The sequence below is a fragment of the Oncorhynchus nerka genome, linkage group LG28, assembly GCF_034236695.1.
Source record: "Oncorhynchus nerka isolate Pitt River linkage group LG28, Oner_Uvic_2.0, whole genome shotgun sequence".
NCBI lineage: Eukaryota > Metazoa > Chordata > Actinopteri > Salmoniformes > Salmonidae > Oncorhynchus > Oncorhynchus nerka.
In genome coordinates, this window is record NC_088423.1 from 19,598,882 (window position 1) to 19,625,003 (window position 26,122).

At 42.3% G+C, this 26,122-nt stretch overlaps 1 protein-coding gene across 3 annotated transcripts in view; it reads left to right on the plus strand.

Moving 5' to 3' along the window:
• The window catches only part of LOC115112967 (pre-mRNA splicing regulator USH1G-like), a 37,266-nt gene extending 13,396 nt beyond the window's left edge, over positions 1-23,870 (plus strand). For 2 of the 3 annotated variants that reach the window (XM_029640085.2, XM_029640087.2), the window contains exons 3-6: positions 19,365-19,595; positions 19,831-19,992; positions 20,226-20,950; positions 22,700-23,870. In XM_029640085.2, coding sequence (XP_029495945.2) covers positions 19,365-19,595; positions 19,831-19,992; positions 20,226-20,948 — 1,116 coding nt within the window. In that variant the 3' untranslated portion in view covers positions 20,949-20,950; positions 22,700-23,870. Of the gene's footprint in view, positions 1-19,364; positions 19,596-19,830; positions 19,993-20,225; positions 22,023-22,699 lie in introns of those variants that run through there. The other variant, XM_029640086.2, reaches the window with a different exon arrangement.
• Positions 23,871-26,122: the final 2,252 nt, after the last annotated feature.

Below are 26,122 nucleotides of genomic sequence, written 5' to 3' on the forward strand. Positions count from 1 at the left end.
ACAGAGACATAGTTGTTGCATTCATCCATTCTCGGTACTGTGGACTTCACCAAGTGAGATCCTTAAATCTCTATCTCTCTCTCTCTCTCTCTCTCTCTCTCTCTCTCTCTCTCTCTCTCTCTCTATAATAGTGAAGATGTCAAAACTATGAAATAACACATATGGAATCATGTAGTAACCAAAAACGTGTTAAACAAATCAAAATATATTTACATTTTAGATTCTTCAAAGTACATTTACATTTACATTTAAGTCATTTAGCAGACGCTCTTATCCAGAGCGACTTACAAATTGGTGCATTCACCTTATGACATCGTAACCACCCTTTGCCTTGATGACAGCTTTGCACACTCTTGGCATTCTCTCAACCAGCTTCACCTGGAATGCTTTTCCAACAGTCTTGAAGGAGTTCCCACATATGCTGAGCACTTGTTGGCTGCTTTTCCTTCACTCTGCGGTCCAACTCATCCTAAACCATCTCAATTGGGTTGAGGTTGGATGATTGTGGAGGCCAGGTCATCTGATGCAGCACTCCATCACTCTCCTTCTTGGTCAAATAGCCCTTACACAGCCTGGATGTGTGTTGGGAATTCTAAATAAATCATTGACAGTGTCACCAGCAAAGCACCTCCACACCATCATATCTCCTCCTCCATACTTCACGGTGGGAACCACACTTGTGGAGATCATCTGTTCACCTACTCTGCGTCTCAAAACCCAAAATCTCAAATTTGAACTCAGCCCAAAGGACAGATTTCCAACGGTCTAATGTCCATTGCTTGTGTTTCTTGGCCCAAGCAAGTCTCTTCTTATTGGTGTCCTTTAGTAGTGGGGTCTTTGCAGCAATTTGACCATGAATGCCTGATTCATGCATCCTCCTCTGAACAGTTGATGTTGAGATGTATCTGTTACTTGAACTCTGTGAAGCATTTATTTGGGCTGTAATTTCTGAGGCTGGTAACTTTTTAATGAACTTATCCTCTGCAGCAGAGGTAACTCTGGGTCTTGATTTCCTATGGTGGTCCTCATGATAGCCAGTTTCATCATAATGCTTGATGGTTTTTGCTACTGATCTTGAAGAAACTTTCAAAGTTTTTGACATTTTCCCCATTGACTGACCTGCATGTCTTAAAGTAATGATGGACTGTCGTTTCTCTTTGCTTATTTGAGCTGTTCTTGGTATAATATGGACTTGGTCTTTTACCAAATAGGGCTATCTTCTGTATACCACCCCTACATTGTCACAACACAACTGACTGGCTCAAACGCATTAAGAAGGAAAGAAATTCCACAAATGAACTTTAACAAGGCATAATTGTTAATTGAAATGCATTCCAGTTGACTACCTCATGAAGCTGGTGGAGAGAATGCCATAATTCCATACGTACAGCATTTCATAAGGCCTTATTTTGAAGGCCTAGTTTTACCCTAATAGAGGGACCTGAAACTCATACATCATCACTTTGAATCAAACCACACCCATCATTATCATATTTCCCAGCATGTTCTATTGCAGATAGATTTTTAGAAAAATTGTTTATTTCATTATCTATGTTTGTTCATATACATTGATTAATCTTATGCTACACAAAGATAAATAATACTTTTTTTTTTAACTAATTCAATGTTAGTTAGATTTTTGGCTCTAGTTTAAATGTTTTGGTTGTCTCATCATAACCCTACCCTTGGTCGTCATTCTGAATGAAGGTTGAAGGTCAATAAAAAATTCCAACTGTTGGACATCAATTTCTTCTGTCTTATTCCAATAGAAATTACACTTTGAAAACCAACATAATGTGATTTACAGGCAAGGTTGCACATTTTTGGGGGGGCTTTTTCTGGAAATGGAAGCAGGAAATCTGAAATCCTTTTTCGGTTTTGGGAAACTTACTTCCAGGCCCGGTGTATGAACTGGGGTACAAGTATGCACTTATAACGGAAGGTAAACAGGATGACCTTACAGGGTACCACTTTTTTTTCTTTTTTTTTACCACTTTAGGAACAAATGTAAATGTTTTTTTCTGTGTATAATACAATGGCCTGAAACTCATGGTTTACATCTGGCCTGCAAGGTCATGTGTAATTCCTATTGGAATACAGCCAATGTGGGTATATTTCAAAAACTTTTATCTGCTGCTGCCACCACATCTATTTTCTGTGATTTACGTTCCATCTCTGCGGTACAGTTGATAACCATTGCTATGAACGCTAAGAAGCCAACCTTACTGAAGCATAAAGCACTCATAGGCCTCGGCCTACTCACAGGGATTCTCTCAGAACTCTTGAACCATCCTCTACTTTTGCCTCAGCATACGTCACCTTATGCACTACTCTGACTGTGGCCATTTCAACCTGCATTCTTGCACCAGACACTTCCGATTGCCAGCAACATGAGCACCCCTACAGGTAACACACACAACGGTATCCACCAAAACTACACAATTCTCTGTCCTTGTCCTCCTACACACTTCCCACATCTAGGAATCTCCCTCCTACACACTGCTTCTACCCCCAAGCCATAAGACTCCTGAACAGCTAATCAAATGGCTACCCAGACTATTTGCATTGCTCCCCCCTCTCTCTTTTTACGCTGCTGCTACTCTGTTTATTATCTATGCATAGTCACTTTAACTCTACTTACATGCACATATTACCTCAACTATCCTGTGCCCCCGCACATTGACTCTGTACCGGTGCCCTCTGTATATAGCCTTGCTACTGTTATTTTACTGCTGCTCATTAATTATTTTTTATTTTTATTTTTTACTTATCTATTTTTTACTTAGCACTTATTTTTCTTAAAACTGCATTGTTGGTTAAGGGCTTATAAGTAAGCATTTCACTGTAAGGTTGTATTCGGCACATCTGACTAATACAATTTGATTTGATGCAACATGACCATGAAGGACCAAACAAGCTTCAATGCCATACAACACTCCTTCCGTGGCCTCCAACTGCTCTTAAACGCTAGTAAAACCAAATGCATGCTTTTCAACCGTTCGCTGCCTGCACCCGCACGCCCGACTAGCATCACCACCCTGGATGGTTCCGACCTAGAATATGTGGACATCTATAAGTACCTAGGTGTCTAGACTGTAAACTCTCCTTCCAGACTCGTATCAAACATTTCCAATCCAAAATCAAATCTAGAATCGGCTTTCTATTTCGCAACAAAGCCTCCTTCACTCATGCCGCCAAACTTACCTTAGTAAAACTGACTATCCTACCGATCCTCGACTTCGGCGATGTCATCTACAAAATGGCTTCCAATACTCTACTCAGCAAACTGGATGCAGTTTATCACAGTGCCATCCGCTTTGTTACTAAAGCACCTTATACCACCCACCACCGAGACCTGTATGCTCTAGTCGGCTGGCCCTCGCTACATATTCGTCGCCAGACCCACTGGCTCCAGGTCATCTACAAGTCCATGCTAGGTAAAGCTCCGCCTTATCTCAGTTCACTGGTCACGATGGCAACACCCACCCGTAGCAAGCGCTCCAGCAGGTGTATCTCACTGATCATCCCTAAAGCCTACACCTCATTTGGCCGCCTTGCCTTTCAGTTCTCTGCTGCCTGTGACTGGAACGAATTGCAAAAATCGTTGAAGTTGGAGACTGTTATCTCCTTCACCAACTTTAAACATCTGCTATCTGAGCAGCTAACTGATCACTGCAGCTGTACATAGTCCATCGGTAAATAGCCCACCCAATTTACCTGCCTCATCCCCATACTGTTTTTATTTATTTACTTTTCTGCTCTTTTGCACACCAGTATCTCTACCTGCACATGACCATCTGATCATGTATCACTCCAGTGTTAACCTGCTAAATTGTAATTATTCGCCTACCTCCTCATGCCTTTTGCTCACAATGTATATAGACAATTTTTTATTTTGTTTCTTTTTTCTACTGTGTTATTGACTTGTTTATTGTTTACTCCATGTGTAACTCTGTGTTGCTGTCTGTTCACACTACTTTGCTTTATCTTGGCCAGGTCGCAGTTGTAAATGAGAACTTGTTCTCAACTAGCCTACCTGGTTAAATAAAGGTGAAAAAAAAAAAATAAATGTTGCACGTGAAACAACGCAGTAGATTTAGCACAAAAGCTCTAACAGGATAACTGATATATCCTTACATGACTTTGTAGGGTGGAGATTCTGACTCAAAAGGAATAACAGTAGGGAGCACATGATGCCGCGGAGCTGAGCAGACGTTGACAAACCGAGCTCTTCAAAGTTATTCTATTATTACCTAAATAACACCATTGAAACAATATTCTAACATCGGCTGATAAATGGTCAAGTACTTACCTTCCCAAAGAGCCATGGACCTCCGACCGAGAGGCAAGAAGGACGACCAAAACGTTGTTGATTCCCAAGATAACGATAACGCTACAGCTAGCAAGATTAGCATTAGCCCTCATAACTCAGACGACTGTTGCTCTCAGCCTCTTGCGAGACTGCCGACATGCTGGCTGCTCTCCCCCGGGAAATTCAGGATGGTAACAAAGGTCTTTCTATGAAAATTGACAAGAAATCAACTGAACTCCATTTTTCCATTGACGACCTGAAATCCTCCATGAATGATCTCATTGAGAACGACTGAGGCTGAGTTGCACATTAGCACAATTGAAGATACCATCGCTCGACATGACCAGGTTCTGATACAACTGCAGAAGGACAATGCCTACTTCAAAAACAAGGTAGATCAGATGGAGAACCAGAGCAGACGTAGTAATATCCGTGTGGTGGGATTGAAAGAGGACAGCGAGGGCCGTGACCCGGTCCGTTTCTTCACTCATTGGATCCCGGGATGTCCTAGGCATAATCAACCTCACCAAGCCGCTGGTAATCGAACACGCCCACAGAACATCAGCGCCGAAACCCCGGCCAGATGAGCCCCCTCGGGCCATTCTGATCAGGTTCCTCCGTTTCCAAGACCGAGAGAAGATACTGAAACTCGCAAGAGCCAAAGGGTACATCCCCATCGATGGCAAGAGGGTCAGCCTTTTCCCGGATATGAGCGCGGATCTCGCCAGACATCACAAGCAGTTCAGACCTGCCGCCAAAGCACTGAAGAAGAAGAACATCACCGGCTACCTCATCCACCCTGCGCGAATGAAAGTTCAGTACAAAGGCCGAAGCCATCTCTTCAACACACCGGGAGAAGTGTTCACTTTTCTCAAATAACTGAACCGCGTCTGAACCAGGGCGGTCTCTCTGGGGGATAAGATGCAACGTCTGAACCAGGGCGGTCTCTCTGGGGGATAAGATGCAACGTCTGAACCAGGACGGTCTCTCTGGGGGATAAGATTCAAAGTCTGAGCCAGGACGGTCTCTCTGGGGGATAAGATGCAACGTCTGAACCAGGACGGTCTCTCTGGGGGATAAGATGCAACGTCTGAACCAGGGCGGTCTCTCTGGGGGATAAGATGCAACGTCTGAACCAGGACGGTCTCTCTGGGGGATAAGATGCAACGTCTGAACCAGGACGGTCTCTCTGGGGGATAAGATGCAACGTCTGAACCAGGACGGTCTCTCTGGGGGATAAGATGCAACGTCTGAACCAGGGTGGTCTCTCTGGGGGATAAGATGCAGTTTGTTTGTTTTCTCTTATCCGGACTGAACTGCTGATATCTTCTTGGAATTTGGATCCTTTTCCCTGCTATCCGGTCGATATAATTGATTTGTACATTTTCAACTAACCATTTTTTCCCCGGGGGGAGTTCTATTACATTTACAGGAGAGTATATTTTGGTTTAGTCAAAATCCACTGGGCGAAGCAAATAAGTGGGCTTAGGCCCACTGCTTTCCCCCCCATTTATGTTTCTCTTCAGAAAAGAGACTCAAGCAGCCCTTACCGAGGGCAGTAAATATTCAGCCATAAATGTCTATTCACAACGTTTGTTTTCAACTTAGAGAGCTCGCAGGTTTAAGTTTACACCAAGGTTTAGCTAGTAAGAGCAAGATGGAAACCGAGCAGCAACGTATCTCTAAAAGTGTATTCGTGTTTGATTGTTGGGATTGTTGTTTTAGTCTGACAATCGGGGTGGGTGGGATTATTATAATTTTTTCTATGTTTATTGTTGTTTCCTTCCTAAAGAGACACAAAGGTCACTTCTGTTTTCAAACCAAAGTTGAAACATTTCCTGACTATTTACATGAGAGAGATTTCCATTCGGTTACATTTGAAACCCAACCTGTTTAATCCACTTAAATATGTTACACTCAACGTAAAAGGTCTTAACAGCCCGGTTAAAAGGAAAATAGTCTATACATACAACATTAAGAAATTAAAGGCTGACATTGTGTTTTTACAAGAAACACATCTACAGCCAGTGAACACAAGAAATTGAAGAGGGAATGGGCAGGACAAGTTTTTGCGTCCTCTTAACGCCAAAGCAAAAGGAACTGCAATTTTGATAAGTAGACACATCCCCTTTTGCGTCAAACAACACCATCTCTGATCCCTCAGGCAGGTTTGTTTTGGTGCAGGGGCATATGTTTTCAAAGTCCTGGACCTTATTGAATATTTATGCTCCTAACTTCGATGACCATATGTTTATTCAGAATGTCTTCCTTCAGGTCGCTCAAGCACCACCAGGATGGCTACTGGTTGGAGGAGATTTTAGATACAGTTCTTGATAGGTCCTCTAATAAACCCTCACTTCTTACCAAAGCCGGCAAGCTCACCATGTCATTCATGAAAGATCTCAATTTACTAGACATCTGGAGACAGTTGCACCCACAGGATAAGGACTTCTCTTTTTATTCACACCCACACAAGACACACACACGCATAGATACATTTTTTACTATCGACCCAACTGTTTCGTAGTGTGTTAGATATTGAGTATCTCCTCAGATTGCTTAGTGACCATTCTCCTCTGATATTATCAATCTCCATTCCTACCAAGGTAAATGGAGCATATAGTTGGAGACTAAATTCTACACTCCTAAAGCAACCTGAATTTTGTGCATTCATCAAAGAGCAGATCAATATTTTTTACTTTGACAAACAAACCCTCCGCTCCTGACAATTTCATTCTTTGGGACACATTGAAAGCCTATCTTTGGGGACAGATAATTTCCTATACTAAAGGGTTGAAGAGAAAACACGGTGCGGTACTGGGTGCCCTTGAATCTGAAATCTCAGAGCTAGAGAAAACCTACCAAAGAGGCCCGACTAAAGATCTATACAGGCGTATGGTAAATAAAAAACTGAAATATAATATTCTGAACACATATCAAGCTGAAAGGGCCATCACTAAATCAAAACAGTGTTATTACGAGCTTGGAGAGAAAGCTCACAAAGTATTGGCATGACAACTGAAAGCAGAGGAAAGTAAGAGGACAATTAAGGCTATAGAAACTCTTACTAATGACCCTACTGAAATACTTGTAAGAAATCCTATGAAGACCTCTACACTTCCCATTCAAGCGATGATTTATCAGAGATCGACTCCTTTCTCTCCTCTCTCAACCTCCCATGCCTGTCAGAGGAAGACAGAGAGCGCCTGAGTGAACGCTTCTCAGTTCCTGAATTGTTGGAGGCTATTAAATCCTTACCTTCTAATAAATCTCCTGGGGAGGATGGCTTCCCTCCAGAGTTCTATAAAGAATTTAGGGAGCTGTTGCTCCCCTGCCTTATGGAGGTACTTAAAAAAGCCAGGGAAGACAACTGCTTTCCAGAGTCTTTCTCTCAAGCAATGATTACTGTAATCCACAAGAAAGGGAAAAACCCGCTAAAGTGCGCCTCATATAGACCAATATCTATCCTTAACCTCTTGCCTCTACTTGGGACGCTTGCGTCCCAACTAGAGCTCTGGAAATGCAAATGCGCTACGCTAAATGCTAATAGTATTAGTTAAAACTCAAAAGTTCATTAAAATACACATGCAGGGTATCAAATTAAAGCTACACTCGTTGTGAATCCAGGCAACAAGTCAGATTTTTAAAATGCTTTTCGGCGACAGCATGAGAAGCTATTATCTGATAGCATGCACCAATACACTACAACAGAAAAGCACAGCAGGGGACGTAAACAAAATAATTAGCATTTCGGCGTTACACAAACCGCACAATAAAATAGAAAACAGTCATTACCTTTCACCATCTTCTTTGTTGGCACTCCTAGATGTCCCATAAACACTATTGGGTCTTTATTTAGATTAAATCGGGCCATATAAAGCCAAGATATCGTTATATGTAGACTGTGTGATAAACGAAAAAAACAGCGATTTCACAACGTAACGTCATTTTTAAAATTCAAAAAGTAGACGATAAACTTTCACAAAACACTTCGAAATACGTTTGTAATGCTACTTTAGGTATTAGTAAACGTTAATAAGCGATAAAAATCATCCGTAGGCGATGTAAATATCATTAGCTGTCGTCTTGGAAAAAATTTCAGGAGAGAGCTCTTCCGGAATGATCTGGGCGGAGACCGGAGGTAAGTCGTGCCCCTCTTTCGGTTCAACCAAGAATCAAAGATGATTCAATTCACAAGACTCTAGACAACATGGGGATGCTGTGGGAGTTGAATGCTCGGTCTTATCTAATTCGGCTCACTGTTAACAATTGCTGGAAGTGGCGCAAGGATATTTATTTCCATTTTCTGTGATCAGGTTTTCCTGCGCTTTCCGATGTAACGCACGTTATGTAATAGCCACAGTCGTGATTTAACCAGTTTTAAAAACGTCCGAGGGTTTCCTATCCACACATTCTAACCATATGAACGTACTATATTCCTGGCATGAGTAGCAGGGCGCTGAAATGTTGCGCGATTTTTAACAAAATGTTCAAAAAAGTAGAGGGTCGACTGAAGAGGTTAACACAGATTGTAAACTGGTCACCAAGATGCTATTTAAGAGACTGGAGTCATGTCTTCCCCTGTTGGTCAACCCAGATCAGACTGGCTTCATAATTAATAGATTGTCCTCCAATAATCTCAGAAGGTTCTTTGATATAATTCATCTTGCTAACAAAAACAAAATACCTAGTGTCTCAGTCTCCCTCTACGCTGAAAAGGCCTTTGATAGGGTTGAATGGCCGTACCTCTTTCGTGTCTTGGAAAAGTTTGGTTTAGGTATCGTGTTTGTACATTTGATAAAATCACTCTACAAATCTCCTAAAGCTAGGATTGCTACCAATGGGGTACTTCCTCCTCTTTCCCTTTCTATAGGGGGACCAGACAAGGTTGCCCAATTAGCCCCCACCTCTTTGCCCTTGCCATCGAACCGTTGGCCGAGGCTATTAGAATGTGCCCTGACATACATGGCTTTGAGGTGGGCCCCCATACCCATAAATTATCACTCTTTGCGGACGATCTTATCTTATTTCTAACAAACCCGGAACACTCCCTCTCTCACTTGCATGTCCTACTACAGTGTTATAGTTCTTTCTCTGGATATAAGGTCAATTTTGATAAAAGCGAAATCTTACCGTTGTCTGTCTTTGACCATCATACCATCAAGCACAAGTTTCCTTTTAGATGGTCGCCTATGGGCTTCACATATTTGGGCATAATGGTGGATGGTAATCTGAACAACCTCTATAAACTCAATCTTGCCAGTTTGTTGCAAAAGGTGGAGGGTGACCTTTGTAAATGGATGGACTCACCTCTCACTACTGGGTAGAATCAATGTAATTAAAATTAATGTCCTGCCCAGATTTCTATATTTGTTTCAATCTCTCCCAATCCCTGTTCCCGCAGCATTCTTATCCTCTCTCGACAAGCTGACCAGGCGGTTTATCTGGCACGGCAAAACCCCTAGGGTTGGCCTGGATAAACTGACCCTTCATTACGGTCAAGGGGCTTAAACCTCCCCAATTTTAGAATGTACTACTGGGCTGCACAGACTAGGTTTCTGGCTCAGAGGTTTGACAATGGTCCCTCTCCCTCATGGTTGAACATTGAAAAGCTTGAGGTAAATGATGACACTGGGGCAGAATTGTTTTACAAATGGGACAGAAAATCTATAAAAACCATCACAGACAACCCTTTAATTATACATTCTGTCCTGTCATGGTGCAAAATGCATGAGCTGTTCTGACGAGGGGGATTCCTTTCCCCTAAAAACCCTCTATGGAACAATAGATTGATCCCTATGTTTTTCCAGTAGTAACTTTAGACCATGGTCTGATAAGGGTACCACTCTTCTGGAACATTGTTATGAGGAGGGAGTTCTTATGTCTTTTGATCAGCTGAAACAGAAATACCACTTGCCTAATAGGGACTTCTTTAGCTACCTACAACTACGAAATGTTATTAGGGTGACTGTCAAGGGACAATGGAACCTACCTAAGATGTCACCTATTGAACAACTCTACCACTCAGACCAACCACTGTTCAAGACCATTTCCTGTGTTTACGATGCTCTTATGTCAGGACTAACACTGCCTGGGCTAGATAATCCCGACTTACATTTACATTTAAGTCATTTAGCAGACGCTCTTATCCAGAGCGACTTCCGACTTAGATGGAAAAAAGATCTGGGTATTGATCTTGATGAGGATCTATGGAGTGACCTATGCAGGGATGGTGTTACATCCACATTGAACTCCAGATACAGACTGATCCAGTTTAATTTCCTCCATCAGCTCTATATCACCCCATCTAGACTGCACAAGTTCAACCCAGATATCTCCTCCCTATGTTTTAGATGTGGCTCAGATGAAGGAACATTCTTCCATTCCACTTGGCAGTGTTCAAAACTACACGGTTTCTAGCAGGAGGTATGCAATACCATATCCTCAATTCACGGGGTTGCATTCCCTTTAGATCCGGAGGTCTGTCTACTGGGTAACTTTACTAACACTTTACTAACACCAATCTTAGGCAAAGCCATACTATAAAGCTAACATAAATATTGCTAGTGATTGCCAACCGTCAACTCCTTTCTCACCCACCCTGAAACCACAAATGGATCCACCAAAAGGCAAGGGTCCACTTTCTCCAAAATATCACTCCTACTGGACCAGATGTTTCATTATCATGTCCAAACTCGCCAGTCCTCACTCTCGTCGGGTTCAATCTCTGAGCTACTGGAGCGCGTAACTCTTTTTGCACTTGAAGCCAACCTTCCTCACCACACCGCCTACCTCTACATTCAGGTCCTTCTCGGCGGTCATCACTGTACCTGCCACCGCATTTAATTCAACCTCACTCTTGTCACATTCAATTTTCTTCTGTAGCTCTTCCAAAAGTTCTGTGTTATACTCCATTCCATATTCACTCACAACATATTCCACTTCCCTCCTTTTCTTTCATGTCCGCCATCCTCTCCTTCATCAGATTTTCCAGAAGCCTTATGCAATCCCCCACTCCATATACAGTGGGGCAAAAAAGTATTTAGTCAGCCATAAATTGTGCAAGTTCTCCCACTTAAAAGATGAGAGAGGCCTGTAATTTTCATCATAGGTACACTTCAACTATGACAGACAAAATTAGAAAAAAAGAATCCAGAAAATCACATTGTAGGATTTTTAATGAATTTATTTGCACAATTTTAAGTGGGATAACTTGCACAATTGGTGGCTGACTAAATACTTTTTTTGTCCCACTGTATATATATATATATTTTTTTTTGTCCACCTTTATTTAACCAAGTAGGTCAGTTGAGAACAAGTTCCCATTTACAACGGCGACCTGGCCAAGATAAAGCAAAGAAGTGTGAATAACAACAACAACACAGCAAGCTGAGATAAGGCGGAGCTTTACCTGGCACAGACTTATAGATGACCTGGAGCCAGTGGTTCTGGCGACAAATGTGAAGCGAGGACCAGCCGACGAGAGCATACAGGTCGCAGTGGTGGGTAGTATATGGGGCTTTGGTGACAAAATGGATGGCACTGTGATAGACTGCATCCAATTTGCTGAGTAGAGTGTTGGAGGCTATTTTGTAAATGACATCGCCGAAGTCAAGGATCAGTAGGATAGTCAGTTTTACGAGGATATGTTTGGCGGCATGAGTGAAGGATGCTTTGTTGTGAAATAGGAAGCCGATTCTACATTTAATTTTGGATTGGAGATGCTTAATATGAGTCTGGAAGGAGAGTTTACAATCTAGCCAGACACCTAGGTATTTGTAGTTGTCCGCATATTCTAAGTCAGAATCGTCCAGAGTAGTGATGCTAGTCGGGCGGGCGGGTGCGGGCAGTAATCGGTTGAAGAGCATGCATTTAGTTTTACTAGCGTTTAAGAGCAGTTGGAGGCCACGGAAGAAGTGTTGTATGGCATTGAAGCTCGTTTGGAGGTTTGTTAACACGGTGTCCAAAGACGGGCAAGATGTGTACAGAATGGTGTCGTCTGCATAGAGGTGGATCAAGGAATCACCCGCAGCAAGAGCGACATCATTTATATATACGGAGAAAAGGGTCTGCCCGAGAATTTAACCCTGTGGTACCCCATAGAGACTGCCAGAGGTCCAGACCACAGGCCCTCCGATTTCACACACTGAACTTTATCTGAGAAGTAGTTGGTGAACCAGTCATTTGAGAAACCAAGACTGTTGAGTCTGCCGATAAGAATGTGGTGATTGACATAGTCGAAAGCCTTGGCCAGGTCGATGAAGACGGCTGCACAGTACTGTCTTTTATTGTTTGCGGTTATGATATCGTTTAGTACCTTGAGCGTGGCTAAGGTGCACCCGTACTATACCCTGATGAAGACAGCTTGGCTGTCGAAACGTTGGTAATTACATTTTTGCATCTGAGCTCTTAGAGTGTGCGGCTCTCTTTTATTTTTAAGGTGCACCCGTGACCAGCTCGGAAACCGGATTGCACAGCAGAGAAGGTACGGTGGGATTCAAACTGGTCAGTGATCTGCTTGTTAACTTGTCTTTCAAAGACTTTGGTAAGGCAGGGCAGGATGGATATAGGTCTGTAACAGATTGGGTCTAGAGTGTCACCTCATTTGAAGAGACGGATGACCACGGCAGCTTTCCAATCTTTAGGAATCTCGCACGTTATGAAAGAGGTTGAACAGACTAGTAATAGGTTTTGCAACAATGGCAGCAGATAATTTGAGAAAGAGAGGGTCCAGATTGTCTAGCCCAGCTGAATAGTACGGGTCCAGGTTTGGCAGCTCTTTCAGAACTTCAGCTATTTGGATTTGGGTGAAGGAGAAGCTGGGGAGACTTGGGCAAGTAGCTGCGGGGGGTGCAGAGCTGTTGGCCGCGGTTGGGGTAGCCAGGAGGAAAGCATGGCCAGCCGTAGAGAAATGCTTATTGAAATTCTTGATTATTGTGGATTTATCGGTGGTGACAGTATTAACTAGCCTCAGTGCAGTGGGCAGGTGGGAGGAGGTGCTCTTCTTCTCCATCTAATTTACAGTGTACCAGAACTTTTTGGAGTTAGAGCTGCAGGATGTAAATTTCTGTTTGAAAAAGCTAGCCTTTGCTTTCCTAACTGACTGTGTATATTGGTGCTTGACTTCCCTGAAAGGTTGCATATCGCGGGGACTATTTGATGCTAGTGCAGTACGCCACAGGATGTTTTTGTGCTGGTCGAGGGCAGTCAGGTCTGAAGTGAACCAAGAGCTATATCTGTTCTTAGTTCTACATTTTTGAAAGGGGCATGCTTATTTAAGATGGTGAGGAAATTACTTTTAAAGAACAATCAGGCATCCTCTACTGACAGGATGAGGTGATATCCTTCCAGGATACCCAGGCCAGGTCGATTAGAAAGGCCTGTTCGCAGAAGTGTTTTAAGGAGCATTTGAGGGGTGGTCATTTGACCGCGGACCCATAATGGATGCAGGCAATGAGGCAGTGATCGCTGAGATCCTGATTGAAACCAGCAGAGGTGTATTTGGAGGGCAAGTTGGTCAGGATAATATCTATGAGGGTGTCCATGTTTACGGATTTAGGGTTGTACCTGGTGGGTTCCTTGATAATGTGTGAGATTGAGGGCATCTAGCTTAGATTGTAGGATGGCCGGGGTGTTAAGCATATCCCAGTTTTGGTCATCTAGCAGAAGGAACTCTGAAGATAGATGGCGGGCAATCATTTCACATATGGTGTCCAGGGCACAGGTGGGAGCTGAGGGCGGTCTTTAACAGGCGGCAACATTGAGAGACTTGTTTCTGGAGAGATACATTTTTTTAATTAGAAGCTTGAACTGTTTGGGCATAGACCTGGAAAGTATGACAGAACTTTGCATGCTATCTTCTGCAGTAGATTGCAACTCCTTCCCCTTTGGCAGTTCTATTTTGACAGAAAATTATGTAGTTAGGATGGATATCTCAGAGTTTTTGGTCGTCTTCCTAAGCCAGGATTCAGACACGGCAAGGACATCAGGGTTGGAGGAGTGTGCTAAAGCATTGAGTAAAACAAACTTAGGGAGGAGGCTTCTGATGTTAACTTCTTGCGTCGAGCCATCCCGGATCCGGGATCGTGACTACAGCCTCAAGCCCATTACCATAACGCAACGTTAACTATTCATGAAAATCGCAAATGAAATGAAATCAATATGCTAGCTCTCAAGCTTAGCCTTTTGTTAACAACACTGTCATCTCAGATTTTCAAAATATGCTTCTCAACCATAGCAAAACAAGCATTTGTGTAACAGTATTGATAGCTAGCGTAGCATTTAGCGTAGCATTTAGTGTTAGCATTCAGCAGGCAACATTTTCACAAAAACCAGAAAAGCATTCAAATAAAATCATTTACCTTTGAAGAACTTCGGATGTTTTCAGTGAGGAGACTCTCAGTTAGATAGCAAATGTTCAGTGTTTCCTGAAAGATTATTTGTTTAGGACAAACAGCTCCGTTTTCTGCGTCACGTTTAGCTACGAAAAAAACCTGTATCCAGGATTGTGTAAATCTATCCGCAAGCTCATTAGCATAACACAACGTTAACTATTCATGAAAATCGCAAATGAAATTAAATCAAAATGCTAGCTCTCAAGCTTAGCCTTTTGTTAACAACACTGTCATCTCAGATTTTCAAAAATATGCTTCTCAACCATAGCAAAACAAGCATTTGTGTAACAGTATTGATAGCTATTGATAGCTAGCGTAGCATTTAGCGTTAGCATTCAGCAGGCAACATTTTCACAAAAACCAGAAAAGCATTCAAATAAAATCATTTACCTTTGAAGAACTTCAGATGTTTTCAATGATGAGACTCTCAGTTAGATAGCAAATGTTCAGTTTTTCCTGAAAGATTATTTGTTTAGGACAAATCGCTCCATTTTCTGCGTCACGTTTAGCTACGAAAAAACCTGTATCCAGGATTGTGTAAATCTATCCGCAAGCTCATTAGCATAACGCAACGTTAACTATTCATGAAAATCGCAAATGAAATTAAATAAATCTATTTGCTCTCAAGCTTAGCCTTTTGTTAACAACACTGTCATCTCAGATTTTCAAAATATGCTTCTCAACCATAGCTAAACAAGCATTTGTGTAACAGTATTGATAGCCTAGCATAGGATTATGCCTGGCATTCAGCATGCAACATTTTCACAAAAACAAGAAAAGCATTCAAATAAAATCATTTACCTTTGAAGAACTTCAGATGTTTTCAATGAGGAGACTCTCAGTTAGATAGCAAATGTTCAGTTTTTACAAAAAGATTATTTGTGTTGACAAATCGCTCCATTTTCTTCATCACGTTTGGGTAAGAAAACCCCCGAAAATTAAGTCATTAAAACGCAAACTTTTTTCCAAATTAACTCCATAATATCGACAGAAACATGTCAAACGATGTTTAGAATCAATCCTCAAGGTGTTTTTTCACATATCTATCGATGATAAATCCTTCGTGGCAGTTGACTTTCTCTTCTGAAGAAATGGAACGCGCACGGACCTAGAGATTACGCAATAATTTCGACACAGGACACCGGGCGGACACCTGGTAAATGTAGTCTCTTATGGTCAATCTTCCAATGATATGCCTACAAATACGTCACAATGCTGCAGACACCTTGGAGAAACGACAGAAAGGGCAGGCTCATTCCTGGCGCATTCACAGCCATATAAGGAGACATTGGAACACAGCGCCTTCAGAATCTGGGGCATTTCCTGTATGAAACTTCATCTTGGTTTCGCCTGTAGCAATAGTTCTGGAGCACTCACAGATAATATCTGTTTTGGAAACGTCAGAGTTTTTTCTTTCCAAAGCTGTCAATTACATGCATAGTCGAGCATCTTTTCGTGACAAAATATCTTGTTTAAAACGGGAACGTTTTTTATCCAAAAATGAAAAGAGTGCCCCCTTATCTCGAAGAAGTTAACATGCATGAAACCAAGGCTTTTACGGTTACAGAAGTCAACAAATGAGAGCGCCTGGGGACACACAGGGCCTGGGTTAACCTCTACATCACCCAAGGAACAGAGGAGGAGTAGGATGAGGGTATGGCTAAAGGTTATCAAAACTGGTTGTCTAGTGCGTTGGGAACAGAGAATTAAAGGAGCAGATTTCTGGGCATGGTAGAATAGATTCAGGGAATACTATACAGACGGGTAGGGTGCGGGTACAGTGGAGGTAAACGCAGGCATTGAGTGACGATGAGAGAGGTTGCATCTCTGGAGGCACTAGTTATGCTAGGTGAGGTCATTGCATGTGTGGGAGGTGGGACAAAAGAGGTATCTGAGGCATGTTGAGTGGGGATAGGGGCTCCTCAGTAAAATAAAACAATGATAACTACCCTAAACAACAGTATACAAGGCATATTGACATTTGAGAGAGACATAAAGAGAGGCATAAAGCAATCACAGGTGTTGATTGGGAGAGCTAGCTAAGACAACAACGGGTAAGACAACAACAGCTAATCAGCTAAGACAACAACAGGTAAAATGGCGATGAATGGGCAGAGAGGGTCAGTTAACAGGGTCTGAGTTCGAGGCTGGGGCCGACAGATAAACTAAATAAACTAAATGGAGTACCGTGATTTAATGAACAGTCCAGCAGGCATCAGCTCTGTAGCCAGGTGATCATAGGGTCCAGTGAACAGCAATAGATGAAACAGGGAAGCCGTTAGGTAGTCGTCGTTACTACGCTAGCAAGCGGGAGACACGGCATACATAAAGATAGCAGGCCGGGGCTAGCAGAAGCGTCTTCACCGACGTCCGGCAAAGGCCGGATGAGGGCACAACGGCGGGACTCCGTGTCGACAAAGGGTCCAGGCCAATTGGCAAAATATATATTGTAGCTGGAGTAATTTTGTTTGCTAGCCGAGGGATGCACCTGGCTCGAGGCTAACTGGTGCTTGCTTTGGGACAAGGGTGTTAGCCACTATAGCCACTTGGTAGCAGCTAGCTAGCTGCGATGATCCGATGCAAAGGTCCAGAGCTTACGGCAGGAATCTGTTGGTGTAGTGTTTTCCAGTCGTGTTAGTGATGAGTCAGGGAGGCATCAGCTGTGTATCCGAGTGACCATAGGGTCAACTGAGCAGGCCGGGAGATGGGCCTGGCTCAAGGCTAGCTTTGGGGCTGGGCCACTCGGTAGCAGCTAGCTCGCTGCGATGATATGGAGTAATGGTCCAGAGCTACGGCAGGAATCTGGTGATGTAGTGGAGAAAAGCAGTCCAGTATGCTCAGGGTTGACATCGCGCTGTGCAGACTGGCGGGTAGTATCCAGGCTAAATGAGGCTGGTGTCTGAGCTAAAGGTAAAGGCCGCTAGCAGTGGCTAACAATGACTAAATAGCTAGTAGCTAATTAGCTGGTTAGCATCTGATGGCTAGCTTCCAATGGAGGTTATATCTATAAGGTCTAAAAAATCAATTTCACATTGGGTGAGTCGGGTTGCTGGATGGTATATTTCATTTCATAATGGAAAAAGAGATTTGAAATATATAAGTAACACACACAAACAAAAATACATTTACACGGGACAATTACAAACATGTCTGCACTGCTACGCCATCTTTGATTGCCATATATACACATAATACAGTTGAAGTCGGAAGTTTACATACACTTAGGTTGGAGTCATTAAAACTAGTTTTTCAACCACTCCACACATTTCTTGTTAATTTGTTGTTGGTGTCGAGAGAGTGCAAAAAATCCCAGAACAACAGCAAAGCACCTTGTGAAGATGCTGGAGGAAACAGGTACAAAAGTATCTATATCCACAGTAAAACGAGTCCTATATCAACATAACCTGAAAGGCCGTACAGCAAGGAAGAAGCCACAGCTCCAAAACCGCTATAAAAAAGCCAGACTACATTTTGCAACTGCACATGGGGACAAAGATCATACTCTTTGGAGAAATGTCCTCTGGTCTATTGAAACAAAAATAGAACTGTTTGTCATAATGACCATTGTTATGTTTGGAGAAAAAAGGGGAGGCTTGCAAGCCAAAGGACACCATCCCAACCATGAAGCATGGGGGTGGCAGCCTCATGTTGTGTGGGTGCTTTGCTGCAGGAGGGACTGGTGCACTTCACAAAATAGATGGCATCATGAGAGGAACATTATGTGGATATATTGAAGGTAAAGGTGTATGTAAACTTCTGACTTCAACTGTATGTTATTCCCTTCTTGTCACGCACTCTATTTTATAGACTAAGTTATGAGACTACCTAAACCATATAAACTGGAACAACTGTTTCAGTAATGGGTAAAATAAATCCACGTAACATATTGGATTAGTTTAGATTATTTTCTGGGTAATTTATATTTGAGTAGCATACGATCAATGAATTAATTAGCCAATCAATCAATGTACATGCAAAAACATAGACATTCAAAAAACAATTCTAAAAATATACCTGCAAAGGAGAATGCTGGGAAATATGATATTAAAGGGCGTGGTTTTTGTTGAAAGTGATGCTATGAGTTTCATTCCCCTGTATTAGGCAAAAACTAGGTCCTCAAAATAATGCCTTATGAAACACTTATGGTATTGTGTTCTAGATTTTTTATTTTATTACATTAACATATTAGCTTAGGATCTCACCTGGTGATGTCCATAAGACTAAAGGTAGATGAATGCAACAGTCATATCTCTGTCACTAACAAATACAGTCATGGGTGGTAACTTTACAATTTACTTGAAAGGCAATGCGCTCTGGGAAGTATTTGAATAAGGCTTTACACTAAGCAGTGTTAAACACTCTTACGGGGTCTATATGGATCCACAGACTCAACACTTTCAGTGTTGATTTAACATTGTTCATTTTGTTTATTTTTAACACTGGAGAATTAGCTGTGAAGGAACATATGCAGGAAGAGTCGTATTCCATCTTTAATTGAGACTACAAAATGCATATTTTGAATCAGTAGGTTGTTAAAAAACATATTATATTTAAATAGTTTTTAAAATTGTAGTCAATTCCACTGCCGCATGCAAACTGCTATGGTGGTATTTGTGGAATTTTAAATTGTGAATAAATAAATCTACCTTTCCTATAAGCTGGTGAGCAAGCTGAAAGACAGAGCATTCCGCATGGCGGAGAGGAGGATAAAGGACTGTGTGAAGATGCAGCAGAAACACCACCAGCGGATGGAGAGGAAGTTCCTGAAGGAGAGTGTAGCGTCGGATAATTCAGATGCCATGAGCTTCACTAGTTATAACAGCAGCAGCACGCTAAACCGCAAACTTCCTCAGTTCAACACCCTCACTTCCAATATGCCATACTCACAGGTCAAAAGCATTTCTTCCTTGTTACTTCACTGTCAATTTCTCATGAATGCATTTCCTATTATTTTGATAGTCAACGTCAGTTTGAGTAAATCATTTGATATTGTTTTTTGTTCCTGAGTACGCTCTGGAAATGTCAGCATTATTCAAATGTCTTGCTTTACATTTTGTAAATGATCTGTGTTAATGTCCTCTTCTGAGTCCACATTTCGATCTGTGCAATCCTCTCTCTCTATAGGCCACTCTTCACTCCACAGCCAAGGGTAGGACCAAGATTAAGAAGAAGCTAGAGAAGAAGAAACAGGTGGATGGCACCTTCAAGATCTACGAGGATGGGAGGAAGAGTGTACGCTCGCTGTCTGGCCTTCAGCTTGGCCAGGACGTCATGTTCCTCAAGCAGGTAAAATAAGTAGCTAGGTAGAGACACAACACCCAAAACAAAATACAATTTAGAAAAATAAACACTCTATGCTCCCAAACATTAAATGGGAGAAACCATTACATTTTCCACAGGCTTAGAGAGGAAACCTGGGTTCGCGCCATTAAAATTGTTCTCAACTAGCTTACCTGGTTAAATAAAGGTGAAATAGAAAAAATAAAATGGGTTCCTATTCATTAATGTTCCTTCAACAGGGCACCTATGCCAACTCCAAGGATCGCTCGCGTCTCAACATCCGGGACATGTTCCCTCACCACGGCAACAACCACGATTACCATGACGATGATCATGACGATTATGATGATGACCATGCGGACACCATCTCCCACATTTCCCATGCCATAAGCGACCCGGGCCTTCACGAGACAGCCTACTCTGAGATCAGCGCCGACTCAGGCCGCGACTCTTTGTTCACCCGGCCAGGTCTCAGAACCATGGTGTTCCGACGGAACTACGTATCCGGCGGTCTCTTCGGGATCGGAGCCCGGGACAAGGTTTTTGTGGCTGGCAGTGAACCCGTAGGCCGGGCCCCTAACGTTCGTCTTAGTGGCCACCTCCCACGTCGCCAGCCCAGCCTGGATGATGCAATAGAGATAGGCAGCATCGGCAGTGCCCTGAGCCTCCAGGAGAGGCACCTACAGGAGCTGCCCTGGGAGGAGGCTGATGTGGGTCTGGACGAGGAGCTGGAGCCTGAAAACGGCCCACTGGAGACGTTCCTGGCATCCCAGGGCCTGGGGGAGTTCATGCCCATCTTCAGGAAGGAGAAAATCGACCTGGAGGCCCTACTGCTCTGCTCGGACCAGGATCTGACCTCCATACACATCCCCCTGGGACCCAGGAAGAAGCTACTAGAGGTATGTAAGAGACGGTTGGACACCCTGGAGGAACCAGAGGGCATCGAGGACACTGATCTCTGAAGGTCAGTATTACTTCATGAATTCTATGACAGGCAAAGCACCTTACTTTGATAGCCTACACATGCATCAAACAATAGAGGGAATCAAGAACACTGAGCTTTGAAGGTCTGTACAGTAGATTCTTTAAAGGCCTAATGCCTTTTTTAAAATCTCAATATAAAATAATTTCTGGTTAAAAATGAAGTACCTTACTGTGATTGTTTTCAATCAAATGGTCAAAAAGAAAACAAATAGGTTCTTAGCAAGAGCAATTTCTCAAGCAAGAATTTTGTTGGGACTGTCTGTGAGTGGGAAGAGTAAGTCTGAAAACTAGCTAATTGGCAGAGAGGTTTAGAACTCTCTTTCTTATTGGTCTATTAGCGATGCCACCAGGCAAGCCTAAACTACATCCCACCAAAACAGGCTGACATTTCAAACAGCTCTTAAGGCGTCCCCATGCTTCCCAGCTGAAACCGTTCATGCATATATTATGACAACATTTTGTGACGATTTTGTTGGTTTTGTTCTACGGCAAGGTTTTTTGGGCTGTTTGTGCACACAAAACATTTTCAAGGCAAGCTGAAGTTTTGTAGCCGAAGTTTACACCCCTTCATCGGGATTGGTCAACAGTAGGGATTCTTCAATTAAGTGTTTGTTGTCATTCAATGAGAGACGACTCGTTTCCCTGCACATTTTTTCACTTGATGTATACTCAAACAGCTTAGTTAGATGGAACATTTAAAAAATCTCCTCTGCAAAAATGTCAAAATTAATGACAGATTTCTTGAGTTATCTTAGATTAATTCAGACTATTTTGAGGAAGTGTATACTGGTTATGGCATGTCAAGATAGACAAATAGTACTATTACTGCAATTTTCTCGTTTTTCAAGATATGGTATTTTAACTTCGCCTAGCCGAGTTCTGTGAAGAGCAAAACAAACCTAGTATGCGGACACCTTTACACCAAAAGGACATTTTCACAATTTCACAGTATTATTCCAACCTCATAGTGTGGATATATATATATATACAGTATATCACAAAAGTGAGTACAACCCTCACATTTTAGTAAATATTTGAGTATATCTTTTCATGGTGACAACATTGAAGAAATGACACTTAGCTACAATGTAAAGTAGTGAGTGTACAGCTTGTATAACAGCGTAAATTTGCTGTCCCCTCAAAATAACTCTTGGACATTTTCACTTAGGGGTGTACTCACTTTTGTTGCCAGCGGTTTAGACATTAATGGCTGTGTGTTGAGTTATTTTGAGGGGACAGCAAATGTACACGGTTATACAAGCTGTACACTCACTACTTTACATTGTAGCATAGTGTCATTTCTTCAGTGTTGTCACATGAAAAGATATACTCAAATATTTACTAAAATGTTAGGGATGTACTCACTTTTGTGATATACAACACATTATAATAATATAATATAGGCCACTTAGCAGACACTACAGACTGACAGTACAGCAAGTGAATTTATTTGATTCTATTTTTTACTCTTGGGTCAGTACTAGTAGAATTCCTACCTACGTGTGTGGATGTAGATGATGTAGATGAATGGGGCCATCTAGTGGAGAGCAGTAAAACTACACCACAGCATGGCAAAATTATATCATTTAGGACTTCAGCTCAAATCAAATTTTATTTGTCACATGCGCCGAATACTTACTATTGAAATAGGCATAAGCTATTATAGTAGAAATCTTCTATGATTTCTACTACGATTATATAATACTGTACATGTTTTCTTTTGTTTCAGTCACAGAGCAAAGATCCTTTACTGTCATTCAAGATGACACAGGAGACCTAGACTTGGCAGTGAATGTGGTCCTGCTCTGTCTGGATCAGTTCTAGTTATGAGATGGTGTTATGATCCACAGAGCCTGGTTCTGATGCCTGTATACCCAGGGACGTTGCTCCCTGCCTGGGGACATAGAGAAGATTACACTGGGTCTGATAGAGTCCCCAGTGTTCTGGTGCTGTGCATGAGAGGACATCTTTAGTCACATGGCCAAATGGTCTGGTAGGGCCACAGATGCCATGGGACTGTGCCCACACACATGCTATCACTGGCACACAACCTTGTGATTAGGAATTATTCTCTCCACTCACTGATGCTCTCACGTTGCCCATATGTAATGTTGTATTCCATTTGCAAGTGAACATTTCATAATGTTTTGTCTGTATATTTGTGCAAACGTGTAATGTTATTTATTATTTATAGAACATGTTTAATTTATTGTTTATTACAGACGTTAATGTACAGTTTTGTTACTTTACTGTGTATAATAATGGTACTACAGTTAGCTAAGACGCTAGGATGCCCATGCCCAGACTACAATGTCTTAAAAGGCACCCTATTCCCAATACAGTGTCCTTAAAAACAGAAACGTGTGTATTTCCCAAATGGCACCCTATTACCTACATAGTGCACTACTTTTGACCAGGGTCCATATGGTTCTGGTCAAAAGTAGTGCACTATGTAGGGAATAGGGTGCCATTTGAGACATTGCCACATTTCTGTTTTTAAGGAGAGTTTGTGTTTTTAATGAATATACTGGAACATGGTTCCGTGAGATTATCCGTCAGTCAGTCTGTCTGTGTCTTCATCCCAAAAGTACCCTATCCCTTATGTTGTGCACTTATTTTGACCAGTGCCCTTAGGGTTCCCTATGCACTATATAGTGAACAGGGTGCTATTTGGAATGCATTCTGTCTGTGCTAAGGTAACTGTTATCTGGGGTTTGCTGAGGGGCTCCAACCCCGGGGTATAGTGTTTCACAAGAGGACTGCCTGTGGACTGATGTGTATGACTGTGCATGAATGTGTTTGAATGTAACTTCAATGATTATGTATGAATACAAACTTTGGGAAACAAAATAAGTCATGTTTGGATGTACTCTCACACATAAGTTATAATAAAACCTTTATTACAATTAATGAAAGTTACTTTTTTGACACTGATTGTTAATATCTTGGTAATTGCAACTACAACTGCAACGATGGTTCAGCTGGATAGGTCTTCCCTGCTGTTTCTGTCACTAGAGTTACATTGTGATAACATGACTGACAGCTCCTGTTAGGAATAGAACAACACAGAGTTGATGTAGACTAGAGGGACGAATGAAGGTCTGTCTTCAAGGAGAGCGGTTCAATTGTTGTGAAGAAGGCTTCAGGGCGCCCAAGAAAGTCCAGCAAGCGCCAGGACCGTCTCCTAAAGTTGATTCAGCTGAGGGATTGGGGTACCACCAGTGCAGAGCTTGCTCAGGAATGCCAGCAGGCAGGTGCGAGTGCATCTGCATGCACAGTGAGGCGAAGACTTTTGGAGGATGGCCTGGTGTCAAGAAGGGCAGCAAGGAAGCTACTTCTACAGGAAAAACAACAGGGACAGTCTGACAGGCTGATATTCTGCAAAAGGTACAGGGATTGGACTGCTGAGGACTGGGGTAAAGTCATTTTCTCTGATGAATCCCCTTTCCGATTGTTTGAAGAAGACAAGGTGAGCCCTACCATCAGTCCTGTGTCATGCTAACAGAGACCATTCATGTGTGGGGTTGCTTCTCAGCCAAGGGAGTGGGCTCTCTCACAATTTTGCCTAAGAACACAGCCATGAATAAAGAATGGTACCAACACATCCTCCGAGAGCAACTTCTCCACAGTTTGGTGACGAACAATGCCTTTTCCAGCATGATGGAGCACCTTGCCATAAGGCAAAAGTGATAACTAAGTGGCTCGGGGAACAAAACATCAATATTTTGGGTTCAATATTTTGGGTCAGGAAACTCTCCAGACCTTAATCACATTGAAAACTTGTGGTCAATCCTCAAGAGGAGGGTGGACAAACAAAACTCCACAAATTCTGACAAACTCCAAGCATTGATTATGCAAGAATGGGCTGCCATCAGTCAGGATGTGGCCCAGAAGTTAATTGACAGCATGCCAGGGCGGATTGCAGAGGTCTTGAAAAAGAAGGGTCAACACTGCAAATATTAACTCTGCATCTACTTCATGAAATTGTCAATAAAAGCCTTTGACACTTATGAAATGCTTGTAATTATACTTCAGTACTCCATAGTAACATCTGACAAAAATATCTAAAGACACTGAAGCAGCAAACTTTGTGGAAATTAATATTTGTGTCATTCTCAAAACCTTTGGCCACGACTGTAGTCTAGAGGGACGTATTAAGGTCTGTCTGATAGACCGCTGCACCACTCGGGAGCACTAGGCTAAGACACTGCTTGAGTGTCTTAGACCAGTCAGTGCTTGAGGTGTCACTACAGACACCCTGGTTCGAATCCAAGCTGTATCACAACTGGCTGTGATTGGGAGTCCCATAGGGCAGCGCACAATTGGTCCAGTGTCATCTGGGTTTGGCTGGTGTAGGCCGTCATTGTAAATAAGAATTAGTTTTTAACTGACTTGCCTAGTTAAATAAATAAAAATGTCCCCTGGGTAGACAAATGAAGGTCTGTCTGATAGCCTTGTGCTCCTATGTCCCCTAGGTCATGTTTTATTAGAGTGAAAACATTTTAAAATGGGGAGGTCATACCTGTCCAATTAGAAAACCGATAATTTACTTTTCCGTTACAAAAAGTTTTGCTGGTGGGCCCAATTGAACACTACCCTGCAACACTGCTGAACAGTTGTAGTGGTAGTCCAGTCCACACAAGATACCTCCAGTCCTCCTATTTCGCCTACATCATTAAGAGCACTGCAGCCAACATGGCACCTGGCCCGCTCAAAACTCTGGCCAACAGCCCATTAAAACACTTGTCTACTCCTTTCTTTCTTTCTTTCTTTCTTTCTTTCTTTCTTTCTTTCTTTCTTTCTTTCTTTCTTTCTTTCTTTCTTTCTTTCTTTCTTTCTTTCTTTCTTTCTTTCTTTCTTTCTTTCTTTCTTTCTTTCTTTCTTTCTTTCTTTCTTTCTTTCTTAACTTACCCACAAACTTCTATTTAGTGTGTATCTCTCCCTTAGCAACAAGAAATAACTGACACAGTGAGTACTAAGCTGTTGCTGCAAATCCTCTCCTGACTTAGACCCCCTTTCCCCGCACTCCTCCTTCCCCCACTCCTCCTTTCCCAGGACCTCTGCCAAGGTTACAACAGCGATGGGAGAAGTGAGGGGAAACAAGGACAGCAGGGGAGGGACATGAGGTATGCATGAGAGGCTCCGTTGAGAG